At 43.4% G+C, this 22617-nt stretch overlaps 1 protein-coding gene across 7 annotated transcripts in view; it reads left to right on the forward strand.

Annotated features, from left to right (window-relative positions):
- RBFOX2 (RNA binding fox-1 homolog 2) overlaps positions 1-22617 on the forward strand; it is a 170413-nt gene that overhangs the window by 75685 nt on the left and 72111 nt on the right. The window contains exon 1 of one of the 7 annotated variants that reach the window (XM_062588791.1): positions 14210-14367. The exons of the other annotated variants lie outside the window; for them this stretch is intronic. Within the exon in view, the coding sequence (XP_062444775.1) occupies positions 14341-14367 (27 nt within the window). The 5' untranslated portion in view covers positions 14210-14340. Of the gene's footprint in view, positions 1-14209; positions 14368-22617 lie in introns of those variants that run through there. 7 annotated transcript variants of the gene reach the window in all.

Here is a 22617-nt window from a genome sequence, read left to right on the forward strand (position 1 = left end):
TCCCTCTTGATATTGTGACTCTTGTAATAGATGGAGCCTATCTGGTTTTAGAAGCTCCTTTTCAGGTTTTCACGTGTCATGCTCAGATGTACTGGTGTTTTCTCATGATAGCATAATTAAAAACTGCTTTGTGGAGTGTATTAAGAGTTGAGTTGCGGTAAGAGTGAATACTGAAGTTGCATGTTACATATGCTGCTAGCATACCCAGGCTGCTGTACTAATACAGTTTTGTAAGTTAGAATTTTGTTAAAGCTGCTTTCTTAGGAGGTAGCTCATTAACTACTGTGATGGATAAAGCCATAAATTCTGGAAACACATCCTTCAGATAAGACTTCACAAACTTCAGATGAGTGTTCAGTGTTGCCTTACATTCCTCATAATACTTTCAGAGACAGACTTTAGGTAATCTGAGTTTTACCCAAATTGACTCTGGGTCCTAGTCAGGCAGCTGAAGCTGTCTGGGCAGGATTTGTTCTTGTTTGGGATTCTGCTAACTTCAGGAAGACTCTGCCTGCACAGATCGAACTCCAGGGTCATGAGACTTTGCTCTCCTGCAATTTCTCCCAGAGTCTTTGTCTCTATTGACGACCTTGGCTGTATAGATTGGATATTTAGAGAGCTTGATTTCTGGTGGAGGAAGGCCCAGGCTTTTTCACAAGTTCTGTTTTAGTCTCTAGGTTTCTGAAATTTGCCAATGCTCCTGTTCTACAGGATGGCTACAAGAAAGCTCTACAAAACAAAAATGGTTTCCAATACCCTAAGCTCTTGTGGTGTACTGCTTCAGCAGGCACGGGTGGTATCCTCTCTCTGCCTCTGTTTACCATGTCCTTCTCTAAAGCAGAGTTTGTTCAGGCTTTGAAAAGAAGTGATGCTTAAGAAAGAAACAAACAAGCCAGAATTTAAAATAATTATGCTTTGTTTTAGTAACTGTGTTTTAAAACTGTACTAGTTTTCCAGTCTAGACAAACCATTAATATTTAATAGCTAAGTGCAGATGATGCAGTGAAGAACGGAAGACAGTAACAGGATGCAGGTATCTTATGACCATAGTTTAAGTGTGTGTTGCCTAGCTGTTAAGCCATATTAGATCAGTTTCAGGACTCCACAGCTTAGTTTGGGAGTGTTTAGAGTAGAAGAGGCAGATACAGCTGAACTGCATCACTTGTGAGTAAATGCCTGTCTTTCCTGTCCCCTATGCCTTGACCTGAATCTGTCCAGTAGTTGTTTCTTTGCATTCTAAGACACTGAAATCTCCTGAGTTGTCTGACCCATGTGTACCCAAGCTGTGGCTTGCAGAAAGACACTCAGCTGGTTATATGAACAGAATTTGTGCCTTTCTTTTGCTTTTTTCCCCCCTCTCTCTTTCTCTCTTCCTCATATCGTGGCAGAAATGAGGATGACTCTGAGTGATTCCACAGATGATTTACAGAGGTAGGTGACAGTAACATTTAATGCATCTCGGAAGCTTCTTCACTCTCATTAACCCCCAAAGCTGCCTCATCGCTTCTTTGCTGTTAGAAGAGTGTTCCCAAGGGTGTCAGTCCTGACTTGGCTGTGAGGCTGCCACAGCTGTGCTGGGAAGACTTGAGCTCAGTATTTGTCACGGGCTGAGGGCATCACTTTACTTTGGAGATGACAGTAGCAAGTTGTTTCCAGCTGAGGGAAGCTGTTATTTAGTGCGTCCATAAAGGCCCACTGAGACTGTTCAGTGGTGCAGAAAATTTAGGGAAGGTTGGTGGCTTACATTGACTGTGCTACTTTTTATGCAGATGTGTACAGATGGTTTGCAACTGGGCATTGCTAGTTCTTCAATCAGTGCTAGTGACATTTGTCTGGATTCCAGTTTTCTTTAAATATTTTTCCTGTCTTTGTTCTTTTGAATATCTGCTGTTTAAGGTTATAGGGAAGGTGGAATTTTGATTAGATTAAAAACTAGGAGTAGATATTAAGAGCTGGTATTATTAGGAGAGTAGAGGTTGCAAATGGAGGATACGTGGCAGAAGGAGATTGAATAGGGAAATCTCCAGCATGTTGAGGAGAAGGGAAATGAGCAGGAACTATTTCAGAGCTGCCGTTTTATTAAATAATGTCTTCAGTATTTTTCTCATTTAAATTTTCTCAAAACCTTGAGTCGTATCCATGAAAGCTGGAATAGGTAATGACTGGGATCCTATTGTCTGCCTGATATATATATATATATATTTTTTTTCCTTGGCAGAGGCAGTGAATGAGATGGAGCCGTCTTTTCTGCTACGTGTAACTTGATCTTTGTCGCTTTCTCCAGCTTGGGGCGTCCTAGCCCTATTGCCAGTGAGATTTTATTTCTCTGGGTTCATAGTGTATTTTCGGTAATTTCACTTGTGGTAATGTATTTTAGAAACATTAACCCTAGCGAATGTGAGGAATCGTTAGCACTGACTAATCAGACCAGGTTGAGGCAAGTAATGATTCTTATGGTTTTACTGACTGGCTTTACATTCAAATTCTTGCCTGTGATGTCCTTGTACACTAATGCAATACACTCTTGCTTGCTTCTGCTGCTGCTTCTCATTCCTCCCACCCCCAACCTGCTAGTTCCTCCAGCTGATGGTTCCATTTCTGCTTGATGCATCTCATTCCTGATCTTGAGTGTTTGCATGCTTAACATGTTTCACTTACTGTGCATAGAATGTGGTGGTTTGGTGCAGAGTTTTTCACTGTCCTGAAACACCAGGCCTTTTTACTCATGAGATTGGGACACCTATGTAAAGCTTTCATGTGAGCAAAAATATCTTTTGCATTCACCTATTTGTCATTGTCTTTGCTTGTGTTTACCATTTTGCAACACTGAGCTTTCCTGTGTATATGCCTACATTTTGTATCCTCCCCCTTTGAATATGTAATGATTTCAGGGTCAAAATAACAGGTAGACTATATGTAATTTTTCAGGTTTTTGGCTCTATTAAAATTCAAAAGTCTTCATTCACATTTTAAAAAATAAAATTGGAAGAAAAAAATCCATGCAGCATTTTGCAGAAATTGTACCTATTCACACTGATTAAAAAAAAAATAAATAAAAATCTTGTAGCCCAGAAAATGTGGCCCTGTATAAGAGTGATGACTATCCAGGATAAATTTTCAAAGTCACCTCTTGGAGTGAGCAGAGGCCACCTTCATGCTCAGGATACAGGGCTTGCATTGGTGCAAAATGAGAAACTCTGCAGCTCTTCAAATGAAATCTTGGTACCATGTGCTGTTTGTCTAACACTGGTAGGAACTGGCTGAGCTGCTTGATCTATTTAGCTGCTATGGAAATTGGTACATACCCAGCCAGAAAATGCATCCTTGCTTGCTGGCTTGTTTCCTACATTTACATCAGTCTTTAAAAAGCAGAGACATATTGTGAGCTGCTCATCAGGTCCCTGATGACCCAGTTTAGCAGATGTAGTGATTGGCTAATTGTTAAAGATGCCATTTTTGGTGGGTGAGAGGAAGAGCATCAGCCAGGCTTCTAGCGATGAAGAGTTAGAATCAACGGAGGTAAGAGCTCTTTAGTGATAGTAACTAGATAAGGCTTGGGTTAATTTGTTTGGAGAACAGAGAATTATACTAAAGATTTTACAAATTCAGTTTATAAAATGAATCTGTTGGTGTAATTTCCTTAGTAAAGATCAATGTGGTGTAACAACTGTGCAGCATGGAAATACCTCAGACTCCATGCTGTATTGCTGTGACCCCACAGTATCACAATTATTAGCAATTTTTTATTTAAACCTACATGAAAAATGCCTGCAACTATCATGGATGTACTTCAAGCGTGAAGAGAATATAGCTAACTTATGTTCTTATAACTGTACTTGTAATTGTGACTTAGCACGCTTTCTATAATCAGTCTGAAGACAGCAGGCAAAGCAAAGCCCAGGGCTGTGGTCTTGCATTTTTCAAAAATGCTCCCCGATCTGCAGACATCAAAGAGTGGTGCATGTGAAGTGAAATACTATTTTTTGAGAATGCTGGAGAAAAACTTGTATAATCTCCATGCCTTGCTTAGTGTACAGAAAGAGGAAAAATAAGTAAATGCCATTACAGCAGCATGTAGAACAGTATCTCTAGGCAAAGTAATGGGTAGGTAGGAGATATATATAACACTGAATTTTATTATTTTCTCTTTTTAAAAAAGCAGTAGCTAGATGGAGTGCCACTCTTTGTGGAAGTAGCTGGGAGCTATGTGATCAATAAGTACGTGAGCATTTCAGTTTTTGCTCAGGCTCCTGCCATGAGAAATAACAAGCAGAGGAACCAGAACTACTGATGCAGGATATGAAACTGAATATTATAGGAAGAATATCAATCTGTAAGAGCAGTAATCATGACTTTAACACATGTATTCAAGGTTATGCATAGTTCAGATAAGGTATATGTAGAAGTGATAGGGGATTACTGCTAGGTAGTATATGCTGAAGAAGTAGAAAGGGTAATAGTGATAGGCTGGGATCTGTTTGGGGTCAAAATTGCTCTGAGGAGGAATGGCAAAAGAGGTCCTAGAAGAAGTATTGGGAGTCTGTTCTGGGCCCACTTAGGGCTGGATTTGAATATAAACTTGAGTCTCTGAAATATTTTTTCAAATGCCGTTAGAGAGATGAATGTTTTTATGAGAGACTAATTTCTCAGATATAGTGTGTGAAACAAATGCTGCTAATAATAATAGGGTCAAAAGGATTCTTCTCTGTAGCATCACCTGTTGTTGGCACAATGAGCATATTGTAAATGATGCAAATATTACAGGAAAACAAGTTGCTTAGAACTCTCCATGTCTCCAAATTTGTTTATATTAAAACAAATCTCCAAATTTAGTCTACATTAAAATGAAAGATTAACTAAAGCAGGTTTGCAAGTAAGTGTTTTTTTTTTTTATTGTTTAAAAAGATACAATCTTTGATACATGGAGCAAAATAGTTGATGAAATAAGTCAACTGGATAGAAAACTGAGAGACTTGAATGTGGAGTTTTTTTTTTTGTTTGTTTGTTTGCTTTTTTGTTTTTGGTTTTTTGGTGTGTCAAAGGTACTTTGGATGCAGATTCTCGATGGTATAAGTCAAGGGGGAAAAGCCTATAAAAAGAAACAAGAATCTTCAACTTGACTGAAGGCATAAGTATCTCATAAAGGCTATTAGGTGGAAAAGAGAATTTACAAGGGATGGAAAAAGGACCAGTCAGCAGACACTGCTGTTTTCAAGGTCAGGGAATGTGAGGGTTAAAGTGAGAGTTGCCAAAAATCAGACAGAGTTAAACCTTGCAAATGTTACTAAGAAACAGGTAACAGTTTGCTGGAATATATGAAGAAAGAAGAATGGAAGAATTGGGGCCACTTTGTGTTGGGGATGGGATAGTTAATAAGGCTATTGTAGTTGTGACAGATTTTGACAAAATTGTTCAACAAAATTGAACAAATGATTTGTTTTTGCTGAGGATAGGGTTGATCATGGGAGAAAAAACAGGATGAGTAACGGGCCTGAGACTGCTGCAGAAATTATCGTGTTAGAAATGGAAGAATATTCAAAGAGCACAGAATATGCAGGCTGGGTTGGAGGAGTGAGGTTGACTAGGGAATGGTAATATCTGTTCCTGAAATCTGAAAGAACTGGCTCATGAAGTTGCAGATCTGATACAAATTTTTGAGCTCTAAACATATGATATCACTCAATAGAGAACAGAAGTGTCATATCTTTGATGATGATGGGGTGATCTGGGCAAACAGACTCATAGGTCACACATCAATTATATGCAAAATCTGAGGACAAAATAGTAATTGAAGTCTTGGACATAAACGAAAAATAGGATAAAAGGCAACAGAATAGGCTTGAGTCAGATTAGGGTGCTATCTGTTTTTAAGAGCTTTTTTTCCTGCATTAAAAGCATTTTTCTTAACTGAATGACATATTTTATTGTAGTGCTGATCCTACAGCATCTGAGATGTTGCTGTAGGAAAAGTACTAACTGATACTAGAGAAGATGCAGTTTTGTGCTGGAATTGTGAAAGAGATTAGGAGCTAACCATGTGTTTTAGGGTAATGATTTATTTATTTATTTATTTATTTATTTATTTATTTTAAGATGACCACAGGCTAGGTCAGGTGCAAAGATGGGCTTCTAGAGAGGCTGGGGAATAGAAAACGTGCCATGTGAGGAAAGACTTGAACAGCTGCTTGTTTGGAGGGACAGAGAGGGGCATACATCAGGGAGGTTAATTGAAAGAGAGAGAGAAAATATGTTTAACCTAGAGGACAGTACTGGCACAAGAACAAAGAACAAGCAAAAATTGCTCAGGAATAGTGTTAAGCTGGAAACAAACACAAATTCCTACTTCTGGGGAGCGATGTTCTGAACAGGCTTTCAGCTTGGATAGTGTAGACATAAGACCTATTTCTAAGATGTAGCTTGATAATTTTAATGAAAAGATTAGGTGATATTGTACGATGATAAATAATTTTGTGTTTCAGGAGGTCTTTTCCAATCTTAGTATTTCTGTATTTTTAAGTTATTTGTATGTATATGCATTTGCAGGAACAAGGGCTATAGTTTTGTAACAGTTACCTAACTTGTGTTTCTGGAAACATGTGCATAGCAGGTTGTATGGTAATATAGTTGGGCCTTTATCTCTTAAGAAGGTTACACTCAATAGTTTTATTATATTTGGCTAATATTTGTTGAGAGTCAGTAATAAACCAGCCATTATAGACGGCCCTAAGCAGTGAATTTTCACTGCAAGAAAAATCTGTAGTTTATGACTGGCCAATAAGGTACGTTTAGTCTTGCTGTATCTAGCATCTTTGCACACGCAAGTTTAAAAATAATTTTTGTAATTTAATTTTCTGTGGGAGTCAGGAGGCATGATGCTTTGCTACTGAAGCACCACCTAAGTATCTTAATGCTGGTAAGGCAAAGTGCTTAAATCTGCATCAAAATTTTTAAGCGTTGCAGTTCTATCTGGATCTATTTCCTATAGTGAAAAGAACGCAGGAGGTTAGGTGATATTCTTTACTCCCCCTCCTTGATTTGTTTTGTCCATCTGACAGTTATTTATAGATAGTAAGGTAAGTGCACTAGCATTAGAAAATGTTTTATTCCCCTGGGGCCTCATTGAAAATGACAAAAACTTGATTGTGAAATGAACACAGGGTTTTTAACGTAATTATAAATTTGGTTTTAAAACCTAGGGCGGTATTATAGAGAAACAAAAAGGAGTTGTGGAAAAGACTTTAGATTTTCATAAATTAATGCCTTTTTATAAACAGATGTTCTTGGAGATACTAAATTGCCAGAGTGCATAATAACGAGCTCTGCGGAAGAATGGAGGACGGGCACCTACTGCGCGTGGAGTTATAGAAAGAAAAGAGAAAGAGACTGGCCAATCTGAGGAAACCGGATATAATCTAAGCCCCAAAGTGGGGCTTGCAGGAATAGAGAAGAGAGAAAGCCCAGAATCCTCTGAAGAAGAGGAAGGGGCTTGCTGTGAGCTCCAGGAAGCTGGTCTGAATCTGGGGTGAAATCAACTGGTCAAAGGCAGAACAAGATGAAAGTTTGCTGTGGGAGTCTCATCCTTCTTCCACAGCAGAGAGGTTTAGAAGCATAGCTACTTTCCCTTTTATGGACAACTAATTTCTTTGTCATCTGTGCAAATCTTCACACAGAAACAATGGCTGTAGAAACATTTTCTTAGAAGTAGGAAGATGTCATCCTCATCCGCTCCCCAAAGTGGCTATGTTCCTTTTATACGGAAGAAGTGACCCTGTGGCGCTCAGAAGGATGATGAGAGAGGGTGGCAGCTGCTGCAACTCCTCATCCAGCTCCTAGCTGTCCTTTTCTGAGGAATCTCAGAAAGAAAGGGCAGTCAGAAGCACAAGACGAGCCAAGAACTTCCTGCCACGCTAGATAGGTCAGAGGGCTGTCGATGAGGCACCCTTTGCCTAGATTATGAAGTGCTATATGTGTAATTTGTGCTAGATAAATGAATCACATATTTAACCTGTTAGAAAAAAAACCCAAGTGATTTCCTTAAAGTTAACTCTTTCTGGGAGAGAGGAATTTGTTTGTATGTCAAATATGAAGCTCGTAGCTTCATTTTTTTTGATGTTTAAGGGAAGATGAAGGTACCAGAAGAAACCAATAGAGAGAAAAGAGAAATGGGGAGGGCGAACACCCCCCCCCCAAAAAAAAAAAAAAACAGCCTTCTTGACTGAACTGTTCGTTACCTGTGAACATCTGTAATGCAGAAATTGCTTCAGTAACCACAGCGAGGTAGCTGTGCCAGAGCTAGACTGAGTTAGCTATTTAATGGTGCACAGCAGCACTGCATAGAAGTTAAAGATCAGAAATGTTTAAAAAACAAAACAAAAGAAACCTGTATGCATTTAAAACAGTGGGGGGAATTTGGTTAGCCATTCTTGGTTTTGATCACTGTAATGTTCTCATTTTTGAAACTCCAAAGGGAGGGGTTGTACCACTGCTGTCCCTCTGAAGATGATGTTTTATGTGCTAAAAGGGTGTGTTAAAATTGTTTGTAGTTTTGGGATGTTAACTGTTTGAGAGACTGGATTTGGACCGGCATCAGCCTGATGTGGTTTGGAGTAGCAAGGGATGAAGTTTTATGCGATTTGCTATGGGAGGTCTCTCCCCACTGCCCCCACCCTGGGCCATGTTATGTCTTCTAAGAATCACCAGTGGGCTCTCAGGTTACAGATAACATGTTTGGCATGTGGGTCCCGGCCGGGACGTCTGAACCTGCTGGTTTTTGTCAGAGTAACTCAGCATCTGTCCCCGTCGGTTACGGACCCAGAATTCCTCCCCAGGAATTCGCGGGTGCGTTCGCAAAGGTGCGAGGGGGGCTTCCTAAAACGGGAAGAACAACTGGCTTTCCCGAGCCTAGCCCCCTTTTCGCCAGCGTTCGCCGTTCCCCCGTGACAGCGTTAATCCTCCCGAGTTTGACTGGAACAGCTGAGAGCAGGCAACCTGCTCTCTCAAGGCCTCTGGGCGGGTTCGTGTTGCCTCGCTGCCGGGGCCCCCTTCCCTTGGCCCTGCTCCCCCCGCCAGTGCTGGTTCCGGCAGCTGTCTCTGCCCGAGTTAAATGCGGAGGGAGGGAGAGGTGTTAAACGATACGGGCACATATTCTGTCATGAAAGAGATCCCTTCAGCGCAAGATCTCAATGTGGCTTCTCTCCTCTCCCTCCCCTCTGCAACACCAAAGGGTTTTACTATGCTAATCCCAGCACCTGTCCCTGCCTAGGACAGTAAGAAGGATATGGGGGTGGGGGAGGAACGGTCCCATATGTTTTTTGCTGTCCTGGATTGGGAGTGTTCCCTCTGACGCACCTAGAGCCCAGAACATATGCTCTTTTCAGATCCTAAATGCTGTTTGCTTCCTACCATCTCTGTGTGCTGCTGCGAAGATCCTGTGTTCCCCTCTTCCCTGGCAGTCATTCTGTTTGCTTCTTGGGACTTGCAGGACGCTTCTCAGTTGAGGCTTCCAGTGCCGTTTTCAGTACGGGATTTCTAATTTTAGGAACCTCGGCTGTGTACGGTTGAGCTTTGCCTTGCTGGATCCCAGAAGAGAGGGGTTGATCTGAGCTGAGCCAGGCAGCTCCTTTTTATTTTCAGCTGAGCTAGTGTCAACCTGAGTGGCCCCAGAGGCCTGAGCCAAGCACTGCGCAGGGCTGCCAGAGTCCTTCCCACAAAGCTGAAAGACGGAGATTCAGATTTGAAGCTTCCAGTTCTGTGTCTAGTTGGCCTTTATCTGGAGGATCTTTGGCTATGTATGGTGTGTATTGTATGGATTATCAATACCCAGTTGTCCAGGTAAGCAAAAGGAGACTTGCAACTTTAGAGTCTTGTTATTTGCTCTGTATGTTCTTCAAATAAACTTGAGCTTATGTGCTGTTTTGTAGAAGGACACTGCTTCCATGCTCGGCTCTTTGGCTTGGTGTGTACCAGGCCTCGGCTTCCCAGAGGCTCTGCAGAGGGCTTGGATGCTCTGTGCATGCGAGTGGTACTGTTTGACACCTTAACTCTGAGGATTGTGGTGTTTGAGACTTGTGTGTGTGTTTTGCATTTTTTGGCCTCTTTTTTTTTTCTTTTTTTTTTTTTTTCAATCCCCCCCACCCCCCGAATTTTGATTTGACAGAATTGCTGTGCTCTGCAAAGTAGTCTGTTTTTGAGTGTCTTACTGCATTGTCCAGGGGCATGTGACTTGGAAGTGTGACTGCAGTCCATTTCGCAGGGGTGGCAAGCCGTCAGGAGCGGCTCCTCACCTATTTCCCTCCTCCCTCCTCTGAAACAAGCAGCCCAACCTCTGACAAAATCTCGTTCATCACCCTTTTGTTTTTGAAGATTGAATAAGAATCTGTAGGATGATAAGAATTGGTGGGCTTGAGTGGTGCTTTGCTCATGGTATGGCATATGTTACAGCCCTGATGGGGGAGGGGACTATATTTGGAGTACACTGGAGTTTTCCTGGCCCGTTGTGTGGAGTGTTAGAGAAGTCAGAGGCTGTGGGTCAGGCTCGAATACTTTCAGAGCCAAATGAAAGATGATGTTCTCTGCACAGTCCTTGGCTATTCAGTGTCAGCATTCCTTGCTCTCACGAGCACCAAATTCGTCCAGAAAATGTGAAACATAGACAAACAGTTGAAGATTATCTACACCTAGATACTTCAGATAGCCACTAAGGAGTATTTTGTTAGGTTACTTTGTACCAGGTTTTTTATTACGTACATGAATAGAATCCACCACCAGAAGTGTGTCTCTAGGTTGTTAAGATTTGCTCCTGATAAACTGGTTCTTTGCACTTGAAACTTTTTTTTTTTTTTTTTTTTTTTTTTTTCCTGGCCTTGATCCAGCTGGCAGGTTTGTTCCATCTAAACTTGATCCAGCACAGAAATGCAGGTAATGGGATGTTAAAATCAAAGGCTATGCTTTCTTTCCAACCTAGCAGCGAAGGGGAATTACAGCAAAAGAAAAGGGAAAGCAAACCATGGAACTTGTTTGAAGCAGAGTATTTGTGGCTTTCTCTACTCTTTCCAGGTTTACCAGTCTTCTGGCACTGTTACACTTGCAAATAATTTGATTAGTTTAAATATAGACCACTAAGTCGAAGTAAAGGTTAGTTCTTTGTAATCTCACCAGTGTGATTTTTTTTTTTTTTTTTTTTTTTTTTGTGGCCTTGCCCCTGTACCTTCTGTTTAAATGCCGTTCTCCGGATTTTTTCCGTTAGGATTTGAATGATATGAACTAACAAAAAACCATCGTGTACATCATGGAGAACATAGAATATAAATGTGGGGCAGAAGTACTCAGATGTGATGCCCATCTTGGTAAGGATAATAGTGTGTCCTGACCCCGCAGAGGGACTAAATTTGCCCACAATTATTTCAGAATGCTACTTCTAAAGCACGACAATGAAGTTTCAGTGCATATGTGCCTGTGATACTCACAAAATCATGAGAATTCATAAGTATTGGCATCTAGATCTGTTCTGAATATGTTGCTTTTTGAATTTTGAATAAATGCAGTAAGTAGGAAGTGATGATCTCATGGCTCTGAGCTGTAAGATATTCAGGCTTCCAATGTTCAGCTTTACTTGTACTTCTTTGTTCTTTTTCAGCAGTATGCACTGCAATTTGAGTCTTTGTTTTTCCTTAAATAGAAGGTAGCAAATGATGGTAAATTGTGTAGTTGTTCCATGATTTGCACTTATGAGAAGTGAAGGCCTGTCAAATTTACTTCACTTGACCAGGAGACAGTATGTGAACCCCAGTCCTCAATGGGAAAGATGAAATATTAGCCAGTTAATTTCATCAGTTTTGTTCATTGTGTATATGATGTTTCTTTAGCCTCAGAAGAGTGCAAGAGAAGACAGACCTCAAGTGTCATCAAGTCTGATCTTGGTAGTATTTTTGATGATTTAAAAAGTTTATATTAGATGTTCATTTCAGATGATTTTGTGGTGATCAGAGCTCCTAAAGGCCTGCATTTTGTATTGCCCTAGCACTGCCGCTGGAAACTGGAGATATTTTTTTGCCAGTTGGGAGCAAAGATCAATATATTCCAAGCACAAGGGAGGAGAGGCTTTCTATAGAAAATGAGAAATGTAGATGAAAGAGAGAGATCAGTAGCAGATCACGTTCAAGGGAATTCCTGGGCTTCTAGCACATGAGTAAGAGTTAAACCAACCAAGTAGTGGGAGGTGGTGCACATGAGAGCTCATTGTACATCTTAGAATGGGATGCTTACACATTTGCCTTTTCCCTTGGAGACTTCTTTTTGATAGCAAATATGTCTAGTGGTTCCTAAGATGAAGGCCAGAACAGACTAGAAAATGATATTTTCCTGGTGAATGGAGGTGGGAGATCCATAGTACTCCCATATTCCTGTGCTACCATAGTAACGTGCCCTTCTCTGTCCTAGGGTTTTTTGCTATAGCCCTAGACCTGAGATGAGAAATAGTATTCCCGTGGCACAGCAGATCCTGGGCAAATGCAACCATTTAATTAAAAGGAGTGTGTTAAGAGATTTGCAGAAGTCTGGTGAGATGAGAAGTATGTGGATGAAATCTGGTACTTTGTTGTGTTGAAGGTATAAGAAGGTCACTTTTTTTGCTGCTTTTGAAATGGAATTTATACTTGACCCAGGATTGTGCTCCAGAATCTTGGAGTTTTTATAGGGAAGAAAAATGTAATACTTTCCCTGGTTTTGCAGTATTGTCTGTAAACCTGAAATATCACAAGCGAGTTAGTAATATGGACTCTGACTCAGAGACTCGTGGGCTTGGTAGTTCTACAGCTGTGGAGTCTGGCCTCTTCCCAGAGGACCACACAGCTCACTGTTTTGTTGGAGTAGGGCATCTGGCACTTGGTTCTTTGCATCCCCGTGCTGTTGGGACATAATGGTCTGCCCATGTCTTGGTAGTAGGCTCTTTACTAGCTAGAGGAGCTGACTGGGTTGTGATGAGTGCTCTCACTGTCCTGCTGAGCAAGTGGAGGAGGAAGGGAAGCCAGAGGTCAGTTTGCAGTTCTAAGCTAGATATTCTTCTGAATATAAATTGATAACTGGGCATATTGATGTGAAGAGGAGCACATGGGGATAAAAGGTGTTACTGCACTGTAATTTGACTTTTTTGCTGCAAAAGACAGTGAGGTCTCTTGAGTACCAGGTGTCAAGAAGAGAGACATCTGAGGAGTTTCTTCCCTTAGCTGATTTTATCTTAGTGCCATTGGTACTGGGGCAACAGCATCATCCTCTCACCACTTGTCAAACTGAGGAATTGGCAGATCTGCTCAGCTCTTGATCCTGCCCAAGGGCTTGTGTGCGTATGATGTTGGGAAAATCAATCTCTGACTCAGATCCCATCTGCAAAATGGGGAAGCAATATCGGTCCATTTTGCAGGGTCACTGGGAGAATAAACATTGCCAACTGTGATGTGCTCAGGTGTTAAGGTAGTAAGGGCCAGATATTTACTGAAGATAAAAAGGGGGAAAAAAAAAAGAAAGCTTGGAAGGAGCCCAGTGATCTCCAAATTTTATTATGAAAGAAATGCCGATCCTGGCATCGATACTGCTTCCGGTTCATCAAAAAGTACTGTGTAACCCACTTGTTCTCCCCTTTGTGGCAGAAGGGAGGTCTGTGTAAAATTGACAGCTATCTCACAAGCATCCTCCTGCTCAGAGATGCTCTCTTTCGCCTCGTGAGGTTCTGCCCGGGGAAGTCGTGGAGCTAAATTGGAGCCATTTGAAATGGTAGGTGCAGATCAAGTACAGGCAGTGCTGCAATTTCTGTCGGGGCACATCTAGGGTGGGGGAGCAGCCAGCTAAGGTTGTCCACCGCGGCGCTTTTGTCTCCAGCCCTGCCGTGCCTTCGTGCTGCCTCCGCCGCGCCCCTCTCTTGCCGGGGGTCCCGGCGTGGGCAGCGGGGCGAGGAGGCAAGAAGGGGAAGCGCTGTCCGGGGCGCGCTGCCGGCGGCGGCCGCTGCCCGCGGGGCCGCCGCGCCGAGCCGAGCCGAGCCGGGCGGGGCGGGGGCGGGCCCGGCTCGCATTAATTACCTTCGGCATTTGGGGCGGCGCTTGCAGCAGCCATCTGGCTGAGCTGGGGGGGGGGGGGGGTGGCGGGGGGAGAGGCGGCGGAGAGGAAGGGGGAAGAAAGGGAGGAACACGAGAAGAAGAAAGGGAGGAAAAAGGGCTCCGGGGGGGACCTCCGCGCCTCGTCGGCGAGGCAGAGGGCAGCGCGCAGGGCAGACCGCCGCCGGCCGGGGCTCCACCGCCGTCCGCCTCGACGGGGTTTTCTCCCTGCGGCCGCGCTCGCCCATTTTGGTTTATGGAGAAAAAGAAAATGGTAACTCAGGTAAGGCTGGCGGGCGGGCCCGGCTGGCGGGCCGGCGGCGGCGCCTGGGGCTGCCCGCCCCGGCTTTGTCGCGGCGGCGGGGCGCGGGGCTGCCCCCGGCGGGTGCCCGTCGCAGCCGGCCTCCCGCTGCCCATCTCCCGCGCCGCCTCGGGCCGGGAAGCGCGCTGCCCTCCCCGCGGCGGCCGGGGGCAAAGGGAGGGGGGCTCGGCGAGCCGGGAGGCTCTGCGTGGCCGGCGGGCTGGGCCCCTCCCCACGGGGACCCCCACGCATGGGGTCACTCAGGTATTTTGGGGGGGGGGGGGGGGCCGTCTCGAGTCCCACGCCTCTGGGCAGCTGATGCAGCCTTTTAGTGCCCTCTAGGGAGAAAGCGGTGCGTGAGGGGCTTGTGTGCGTCTTCTCCCAAGTTAGGCTAAATCCGCATTTGAATGACCGTTCCTGGGCAAGCACAAAGGTAAACGTCTTCCCACCATTTCTTCTTCTGGCCGCCGTGGAAACCATTCGGGCTGGGGAGCCCTTTTAGAGAGATGTGGGCAGGGGAGCGGGGTTGCTCGTGTTTTCCTGGAGGGAAAGTGGCCACGTTAAGGGCGGCTGACATTTCTAGGGGAGCTTACCCAGCTTCCAGGGCATTACGTTTCTCCCGCCTGGCAAGGGGATTTTATCGGACAGTGCTCGCCTTTTAAGGCTCTTACATGTATTTTGGATTTTTTTTGGCTTGGAATCGGCAAGTCGCCACTGGGAGGGAGGGAGGCAAAAGGAGGAGGAGGAAGGCGGCATCACAGACCTGGAATCCTTTAGAGTTAGGCATTATATAATGCCCTGCAGTGCCTTGCGGAGCTGGAAACCTTTGGGGGATATTCCCAAAGGAGGTGGAGGGAAAGACCATCTGAAGGAACTTTTCGTCAGATTTGGGTTTCATAAGTGCTGTTTCTTCTGTAGAGCGTTGCAATTTTTAAGGATATATGCATACTGTGTTCTTGGCTTTCTTTATCCCTCACTGAATCCTTGTTTGTTAGCGGTTGCTGAGATTCTGCGTGTCCCACTGCAAGGGGCAGTGCTTTCACCAACGCTTGGCTCTGAATGAATCTGCTGCAAGAAGTGATACCCTCTTTGACCCTTTTTTGTGTCTCATCTCGCCTTGATTTTTAGTGGCTGGAAAATAGGTCTCTGTCCACTCTGAGGTATCTTCCCAGGCTTCTTAGCCCCACCTTGTGTTTTGCTATTTAGTCCCTTTCATTACCAATTCCTTTTTATCTGGACCAAGGCTTTCTGTTTTGAGACAGAAGAGGTTTGCAGATATCTCCTGAGGCTCTCTGTAGCTATATTTAGTTTAGTGAATGATCCTGAAAACGGTGTCTTTGCAGTCAATAGTCCATTTGTGTTTCGCTGCGTGCTCAGAAATGTGCCCGGTTAGATGGAGGTGTATGTCCATGAGCTGCAGATTGGTGTGTGGTCATTTCAGAGCTGCTATGCCTATCTTTGTGTGTGATGCGTTCTGTGTTACATGCACAACAATTCTGTATGTAGTCTATGTCTGTGTGGCGCAGAAAGGTGCCTGTGACTCCAGTACACAAGTGTATGTAGTTTGTGCATGCATAGGACCAGGAACCCTGAAGCATGGTTGGTTTTGGAGGTACGCAGAGCTTGGGAATGGGATTCTGGTGGAACACTTTGTTAAACAAGTAAACTTACTGAAAGATCTGGGATATCCTAGTATACTTCAGGGAGGTCTGTCTTCCTCAGAAAGTGTTAATTTACAGACATGGGAACGAAGACATCAAGCCCATGAATTCTTAGTTTTGCTTGACCTTGAATTGTGACTGCCTTAAGAGTATGTGCCATCTAGGATATGTCTTTTGGATTTGCATTGCGTATTTACATGCTGGTGTTGAAGAAGATGCATATTAAAATAATCAGAAAGGGAGAGGAGCTCAGGTTAGGGGAGGAATGACTGATACGCATTTTTTCGGAATTAAGGAGCATAGCAAAGGTGAGTTCCACTGTAGCATAGTGCTGTTTTTTGTAGGGGAAGCATTTGGGTTGCTAGTCTAGTCTTTTAACAGTACTATACTGCAGGTTTGCCTGAGTGTAGGGTCTAAAGTAATATGGCATGTGCAGAACAGTATCCTCATTATTCTAATTCTGCAGTGCTGTTTGAGGTGGTGGAGTGTCCTTGTTTAGAACCTGTGAACTTACTTCATGGGGCTTTTTGGGTATGAAAAGTCAATATTCCTGATACCTTAAGCTGGTAATTGCCACTGAGTGAGTACAGCGCTGCTGTGGATAGTTTCTTGTTCTTCTTGATTCATATTCCAGACAACATTATCTGCTTTGTCTGCGTTTTGCTGTGTTTTAGGGAGCAGGCCTCCCCCATTTTCCTTAGAAAAGTGGGAGAGCAGCTTTCATACATGCATGAGGCACTGGTAGAAACAAAATAAATGTGAGCAGGGGTGGGAGGGAAGCTAGAAATAGTGATAGGGAGAAAAGGGGAACTGTTAGGTAGAAATGTGCTTCAAAAATAGGAAACCAAAATTACTAATGAGAGTTGGAGCTCGGATTCATTAACAGAAAGTACCCTGATCTGATCCCCTTAATCCTAAATCAGTGAAAATGAGTGTTAAACGAGGCCCAGTACATCATGTGCTAATTGCAGATGAAAGGGAAAGTCTTGGGTGGATGGGAATTATATGTTAAAAGGCTTTTTCTCTGTGCGGTGCGTGGTGAGATTGCTGGCTTGTGTGCAGCACAAAGCCCTCCCTTTCTTGGACAGCCCAGTGCCTTGCTGGCGTTTTCCTCCAAATCTGTTTCCCATCAGGGCTGGGAGAGGGGGAAGGTGTCGAGCATCTCGGAGAGTGGGAAGGGAGCTGCTGCCGCCTCCTTAAGGAGTCCCGCCAGCCCATGTGGCGACCGGCAGCGCTGGAGCGCGTGTGCGTGTGTGCGCGCGCGCGTATGCGTGCATGTATGTATGCCTGTGCCTTTGTAATGAATCACCCCGCCATTGTCTGCTCCCCTCCCTGCTGCTGGGGATGGAGCCTTTCACCTGGGCTGCTGCCTGCTCTCGGGCCTTCTTCCAAGATGGGAAGAGGAGGAGGAGGAAGGGCGGCTTGCGGTAATTAAAGCCAGATCGAGGAGATGCTGTTTTCAAACTGCGGCACCCCCTTTTCCCTCTTTCTCTGTCTTGGTTTTCTGTCTTTTGATGTGGGTATACGCAAGAGCATCTGAAGGTCCCCTTTTGTGCAGTTGTAGGATCACTGATCTCCATTTTGTGGCACCATTTGAAGCGTCTCTGCTGCCCTGCCTGCCAGCATGCCCCCTCTCGTCCCCCCCAGCACCCCTCGGAGGCTCCAGCCAGCATCGTTTATCTTGGCACGTGTTTGACTTGCTACGCTCTGCCCAGGGCTCGGGGAGGTGATGGCGTTTGTGGCTTTGAGACTAATTTATGTCCTTGTTAAAATGAACCAGCAAGCAGCCTCATTTTTTCCAGAGATTTTCTTCTCTTTCCCTTCCCCCTTCCATAACCCTTTCCCTGCCAGGCCCTCTCCATAGCTGTGAGGCAACCTTGTGCAGCCAAAAGTTGCTCACTCAGTCAGTGATTTTTTTTTTTTTTTTAAGCAAATGGAGAGCTCCTTAAATGGAGATCTTATTTAAATCAGAGCAGCGGCTGACTCATTAAAGGCCTCTCTGTCTCCTTTTCTTTCCTCTGCCTCATTTTCTCTCCCTATCTTTCTCTACCTACTGGTACAGTGACGATGAGACGGAGCGGATCTTTGTCTGCGCTCTGTGTTTGGGTCGTGCGGGGTGTGTGTGCGGGTGTCTGTTTGGTGGGGGAGGAGAGCAAGAGATGGGGAGCCCAGTCACCACAGCCACCTTGCGCTGGCTAAAAATGTACAATGCAACCTATTATAGGAGCCCGTCCTCCTTTGTTTGAACTGCCTGCAAGGAAGACCGAGTCCCAGGACCGCCTGCCCCCCTCCTATCCCCTTATGTCTGCTTCAGGATACATCCGCCTTTAGGATAGCTGAATGCCGCAGGGTGTGTGCACCCCCAACCCTCTTTAAAAAAAATGGGGGGGGGGCATGCCAAAAAATCAATCAAACAAACAAACCCACCCCCCCAGCTTTTCCTGTGCTGTGAGAGGCCCTCCTCTTTTTACTCCCTAACTTCTTGCAGGAGCTAGCGCTGTTCCACTGTCCTCTTCCCTTGCTTCAGTGATTGCGTCTCCGTTTCCTTTTGGACTGAGGGTCCTTGCTGTTTGCTCTTTGGTTTGTTGTTACTCTTGCAAACTTGCATGAGCTGTCTGAAAGATACTGTTCTCTTGTCGACCGTAGGCCTTGTGCTCATTTCCTTTCTTTGCCGTTCTCAAAGTGGTGCTTGTTTCCCTATTACCTGACTTTGTGTCTATATGTGTTCCCTAGTTTTTGCTTCCCTTCTACTGTTCGTCACAGGACTTCGTTTTAATGCTGCAGACAGCATGTCAGCAGCAGAGATTTGTGTGAGAGGAACCCTGGCCAGTCACTTTTCCAGGAGAATCCCCCCCGGATATTGAAGGATGGATCTCCGGCTCACTTTCCCTGATGTAAGGATATGTTTGTTTGATGTGGCTCTATGGATTGTTTCTATAACTTTTGTGATACTTAAATTTAACTGCTGTTTCAGAAGAGCTTGTTCTTAAGGACTTTAAAATCAGTGGGGCTGGCCAGAACCCAGTGAGTGTTTTTTCAAGTCCTTTTCTCTTTGCCACCTTTCCTGAGTACTTTCACGTGTAATGGAGGAGAAGTGAATTGCTGTAGGCACTCACATAGCAGCCCTGGCATGGCAGAAGCTGCATTTCATGCTTCTTAGGCAGGATGGAAATATAGAAGGGAACTTGATATAGCAGTGCCGTTTCCTTAAGTCCTGTCCTAGAAATAATCTCACTGCTGCCTAATGTGTTTCTTCTGGAGGTAACTAGGTAATCAATCTTTGGTACCTAGGAACTGAGAAAAGAGAATGCTTAAGTTTACCACAGTGCACACTGTGATACTGACTATTTTAAAAATACTGATTTTAATACTAAAAATCCTATTTTATTCTTACTTTAAGAACTATTAGTTTGTGAAGCATCTGGATTAGTGCAAATGGCTGTGGTGAGCTGTCAAACAATATTAAAGTTGGAGGGAGAGAAGGAGGGCAGCCCATAAAGAAAACCAGTAACCTCTTTCCCTGCAAGATATTCATGGCGGATCCATTATATTTAATTAGTACTGACCATATCTTTACTACAAAATTCTGTTTAATACTTGTGGGAAGAGAGCCTAATATTTCTTAGACGTGCCTGGGTTCTTGTCTCACTGACTTCTTCAGGGAAAGTGCTTGATGTTCCAGTTTTTGGTATGTTTTCAGCAGATGATGTATACAGATACCTGTCCTTTTCCAGAATGAGTTCCCTAACCATGGTAGTTGCCTCCTACCCGCAAAGTCACAGAATTAACTAAAGGGTATCCCTCAAAGGTCTGAGTGCTAGGAAAGTAGTAAATTTGCCTCAGTATAGTCTCAAATATTATTTAAAAGGATTTAGTTAGGTTTCTCTGTCTGACCTGTTTCCTGGGATCTGAATAGAGAAATCTTACTTTCCTACCAAAAGTATTTTTATCTGTTACTGTATGGTTATTTATGATCCTGTGCTCTGCAGGATAGTATTTGTTTTTGCTGGGTTACTAGAAGTTGTTGCCTTATGACCACTGAAGGTTAGAGTTGTATAGGCTGTTTTATTAGGGTTCATAGAAGCTAAAGTGATTAATGCTTTTGCAAAAAAAAAAAAAAAAATGCACTTTACATTTATGAAAGAAAATAGAGCAAATGCTGGCCCTGTTCACTTCAATGGTGTGCTTTGTTTTAAATATCTACTCAATTATCTCAATGGACAGTTTTGCAAGGTAAGGAGGGATCAGTATTACTCACAAACTGAACTGAGAGTATCAAGGTTGTAAATGGGCAAAGCACTTAAAATATGGAAATGTCAGAGCTGAAGTTGTGAAGAAAACCTTAATTTGTTCTCTATATTTGTGTCTTTCAGTGTAGGTGGTACCATGATGGCCCATGCAGGTATCAGTAGCTGGCTTGGCAAACCCTCACAGACTTTTGCCGCTTATACTGAGTGTTTAATTAGCTGTCATTTTTTGTGCAGACTAGCTTGATGAGCGTTTGCAGGTTAGTTTTGCATGTTTGCTTGTAGCAGACGAATGGTGAGTTATGGCAGTACTAGGTTCTGTTTTGGACTTTGGGAGTGTACACTACCAAGCACTTTTGCCCCTTCTCTTTTCCATATTCATGTGACCTCTCATGTCTCACTTTTGTTATCCATCATGATTCTTTTCTTCCCCAGTGTTCCTGGCTCTAGTCCTATCTTCCTAGCCCCATAAATACTAGTCTTGCTCTTTCAGATTTCTCTTGCTTTTTCTCTTACGCTCAGTGCAACTGACTGAATGAAGTGAGGGGCACCTTTTCCTTTGCATCTTCTTCCTCTCATTCTCTCCTCATAATCCCCACTCAGGAGTCTGTCTTACCCAAGTTCATGTTCTTACTGTCCCTGTCTGTGTTCCTCTCCTCTCCAGCCAGTGTGTCATCCTATTTTGACACACTACTACTTTGCCTGGTTAGTTCCATTTTTCTTTCGGCAGATTAGGTTTGCTTATTTTTTCTCTACATCTCCTCCTCTTCTCTGTCTTCACTTCAGTCTCCTCATCTTTTTTCTTTCTTTTTCTTTTCTTTTTTTAAACTTCTCCACTCACTCCTTGAGTTCTTTATTTGACTTGCATTTTCTGCTCCTATTGCAGTCAACGTGTCTAGTCTTTATTTTTTTTCCTCAATCACTTAAGTCTGTCCTCTTGACTCTCAGGCTCCTTGTGCCAATTTACTTTTCTTCTAGTATCCTTTCAGATCTGAAGGTAGCAAGTACAAGAGTGAGGTAGTCTTCCTGCTGTCATTAATCCATACCTGGATCTGGCTTGGACTGTATCTCATGTGAAGCTGTTGATCAGCCTGGACTGGAGCATGAAATCATAGAAAATAGGACTAGAATGGTATCTCCAGGAGTACTCAAGGACATACCTATTTCATGTTAGATCAACTACACCTAAACATGCTTGACAGAGGTCTTGAGTAACTTGATTTATGATACCACTATCTGCCTTAACAATCTGAGTCGTTTTCTTTCTGTGCAGTACAGAGTCTTTTGTAATATTTAACATGAATCTATTTGCAACCATTTGTTCTTTCTGTGATAAATATGAAGAAAAGATCCATTCCTTCCTTTGCATCAGCTTTTACGTATTGAAATTTTTTTCTTTACTTTAGTCTTTTCTTTTTTCTTTCTTTCTTTCTTTTTTTTCTTTTTTTTTTTTTTTTTTAAAGACTGTCCTGTATGGCTTTGCTAGCAAATTTAGATGTGTTCTTAAAACGTGAGCACTCTAGTTTTCCAGATTTTTGTTATAACTTTAGTTGGATTTTGATGGCTTTTTAGTATGGTTGCTAAAAATATAGATCTCAGAAATGAAGATAACTGTTAGATATGAAGTCTTTTCTCCATGGATATGGTGCTTCAGAGTTTTTTTTTGTTGTTGCTATTCTTGTATTTTAGTTATAAACAAGGCAAAATATTCCTCCCACTTCTTTCTTAGGTTGGATTGATGTGGCTAAAATTAACAAAAATGGAACAACCCCAAAATCAAATGCAAGATAACATGAAAAAATATCAGCTTGGGTAGTTCCTCAGAGTTACAAATGGCTGAAAACAGGATTTATAGTGGGAAGCGTTAGCCAGCCTTAATGATAGGTGATGCTACCAGCCCGGCCTGTAATGGAGACTTTTGCCCTGAGTAGCCTCCAAGTACCTAACTGCAGTTGCACTCTCGGCAGCCTGTAATCTGAGGGTGCAAGGAGATACCAAAAATGTTTGAGTAATTGGGAGGGTAATCTTCTAGCAGCCTCTGAAGACTGCCCTCGGCTAGGAGTCTTGAGTACGGTTAAAACCCTCTGAAATGTCCTCCCCTTTTAGAGACCTTTATCCTGCTTAAAATTCATAGTCTCTGCAGTTCTGGTCCTGTGGAGTTTAGGATTTCTGTGTGCTTTATAAGACCTGGTCTCACAGAGCTATCTGACTTTGAGGGCATATTTGACTTTCAGATAATTGCTTTTGATTAACCAAGATTTAGATAATCTAAGTTTGACCTATAGAGTGCGCGGAGCATCATTCACCCATCAGGTCTTACTGAG

This window comes from Rhea pennata, chromosome 1 (assembly GCF_028389875.1).
Source record: "Rhea pennata isolate bPtePen1 chromosome 1, bPtePen1.pri, whole genome shotgun sequence".
Classification (NCBI taxonomy): Eukaryota; Metazoa; Chordata; class Aves; order Rheiformes; family Rheidae; genus Rhea; species Rhea pennata.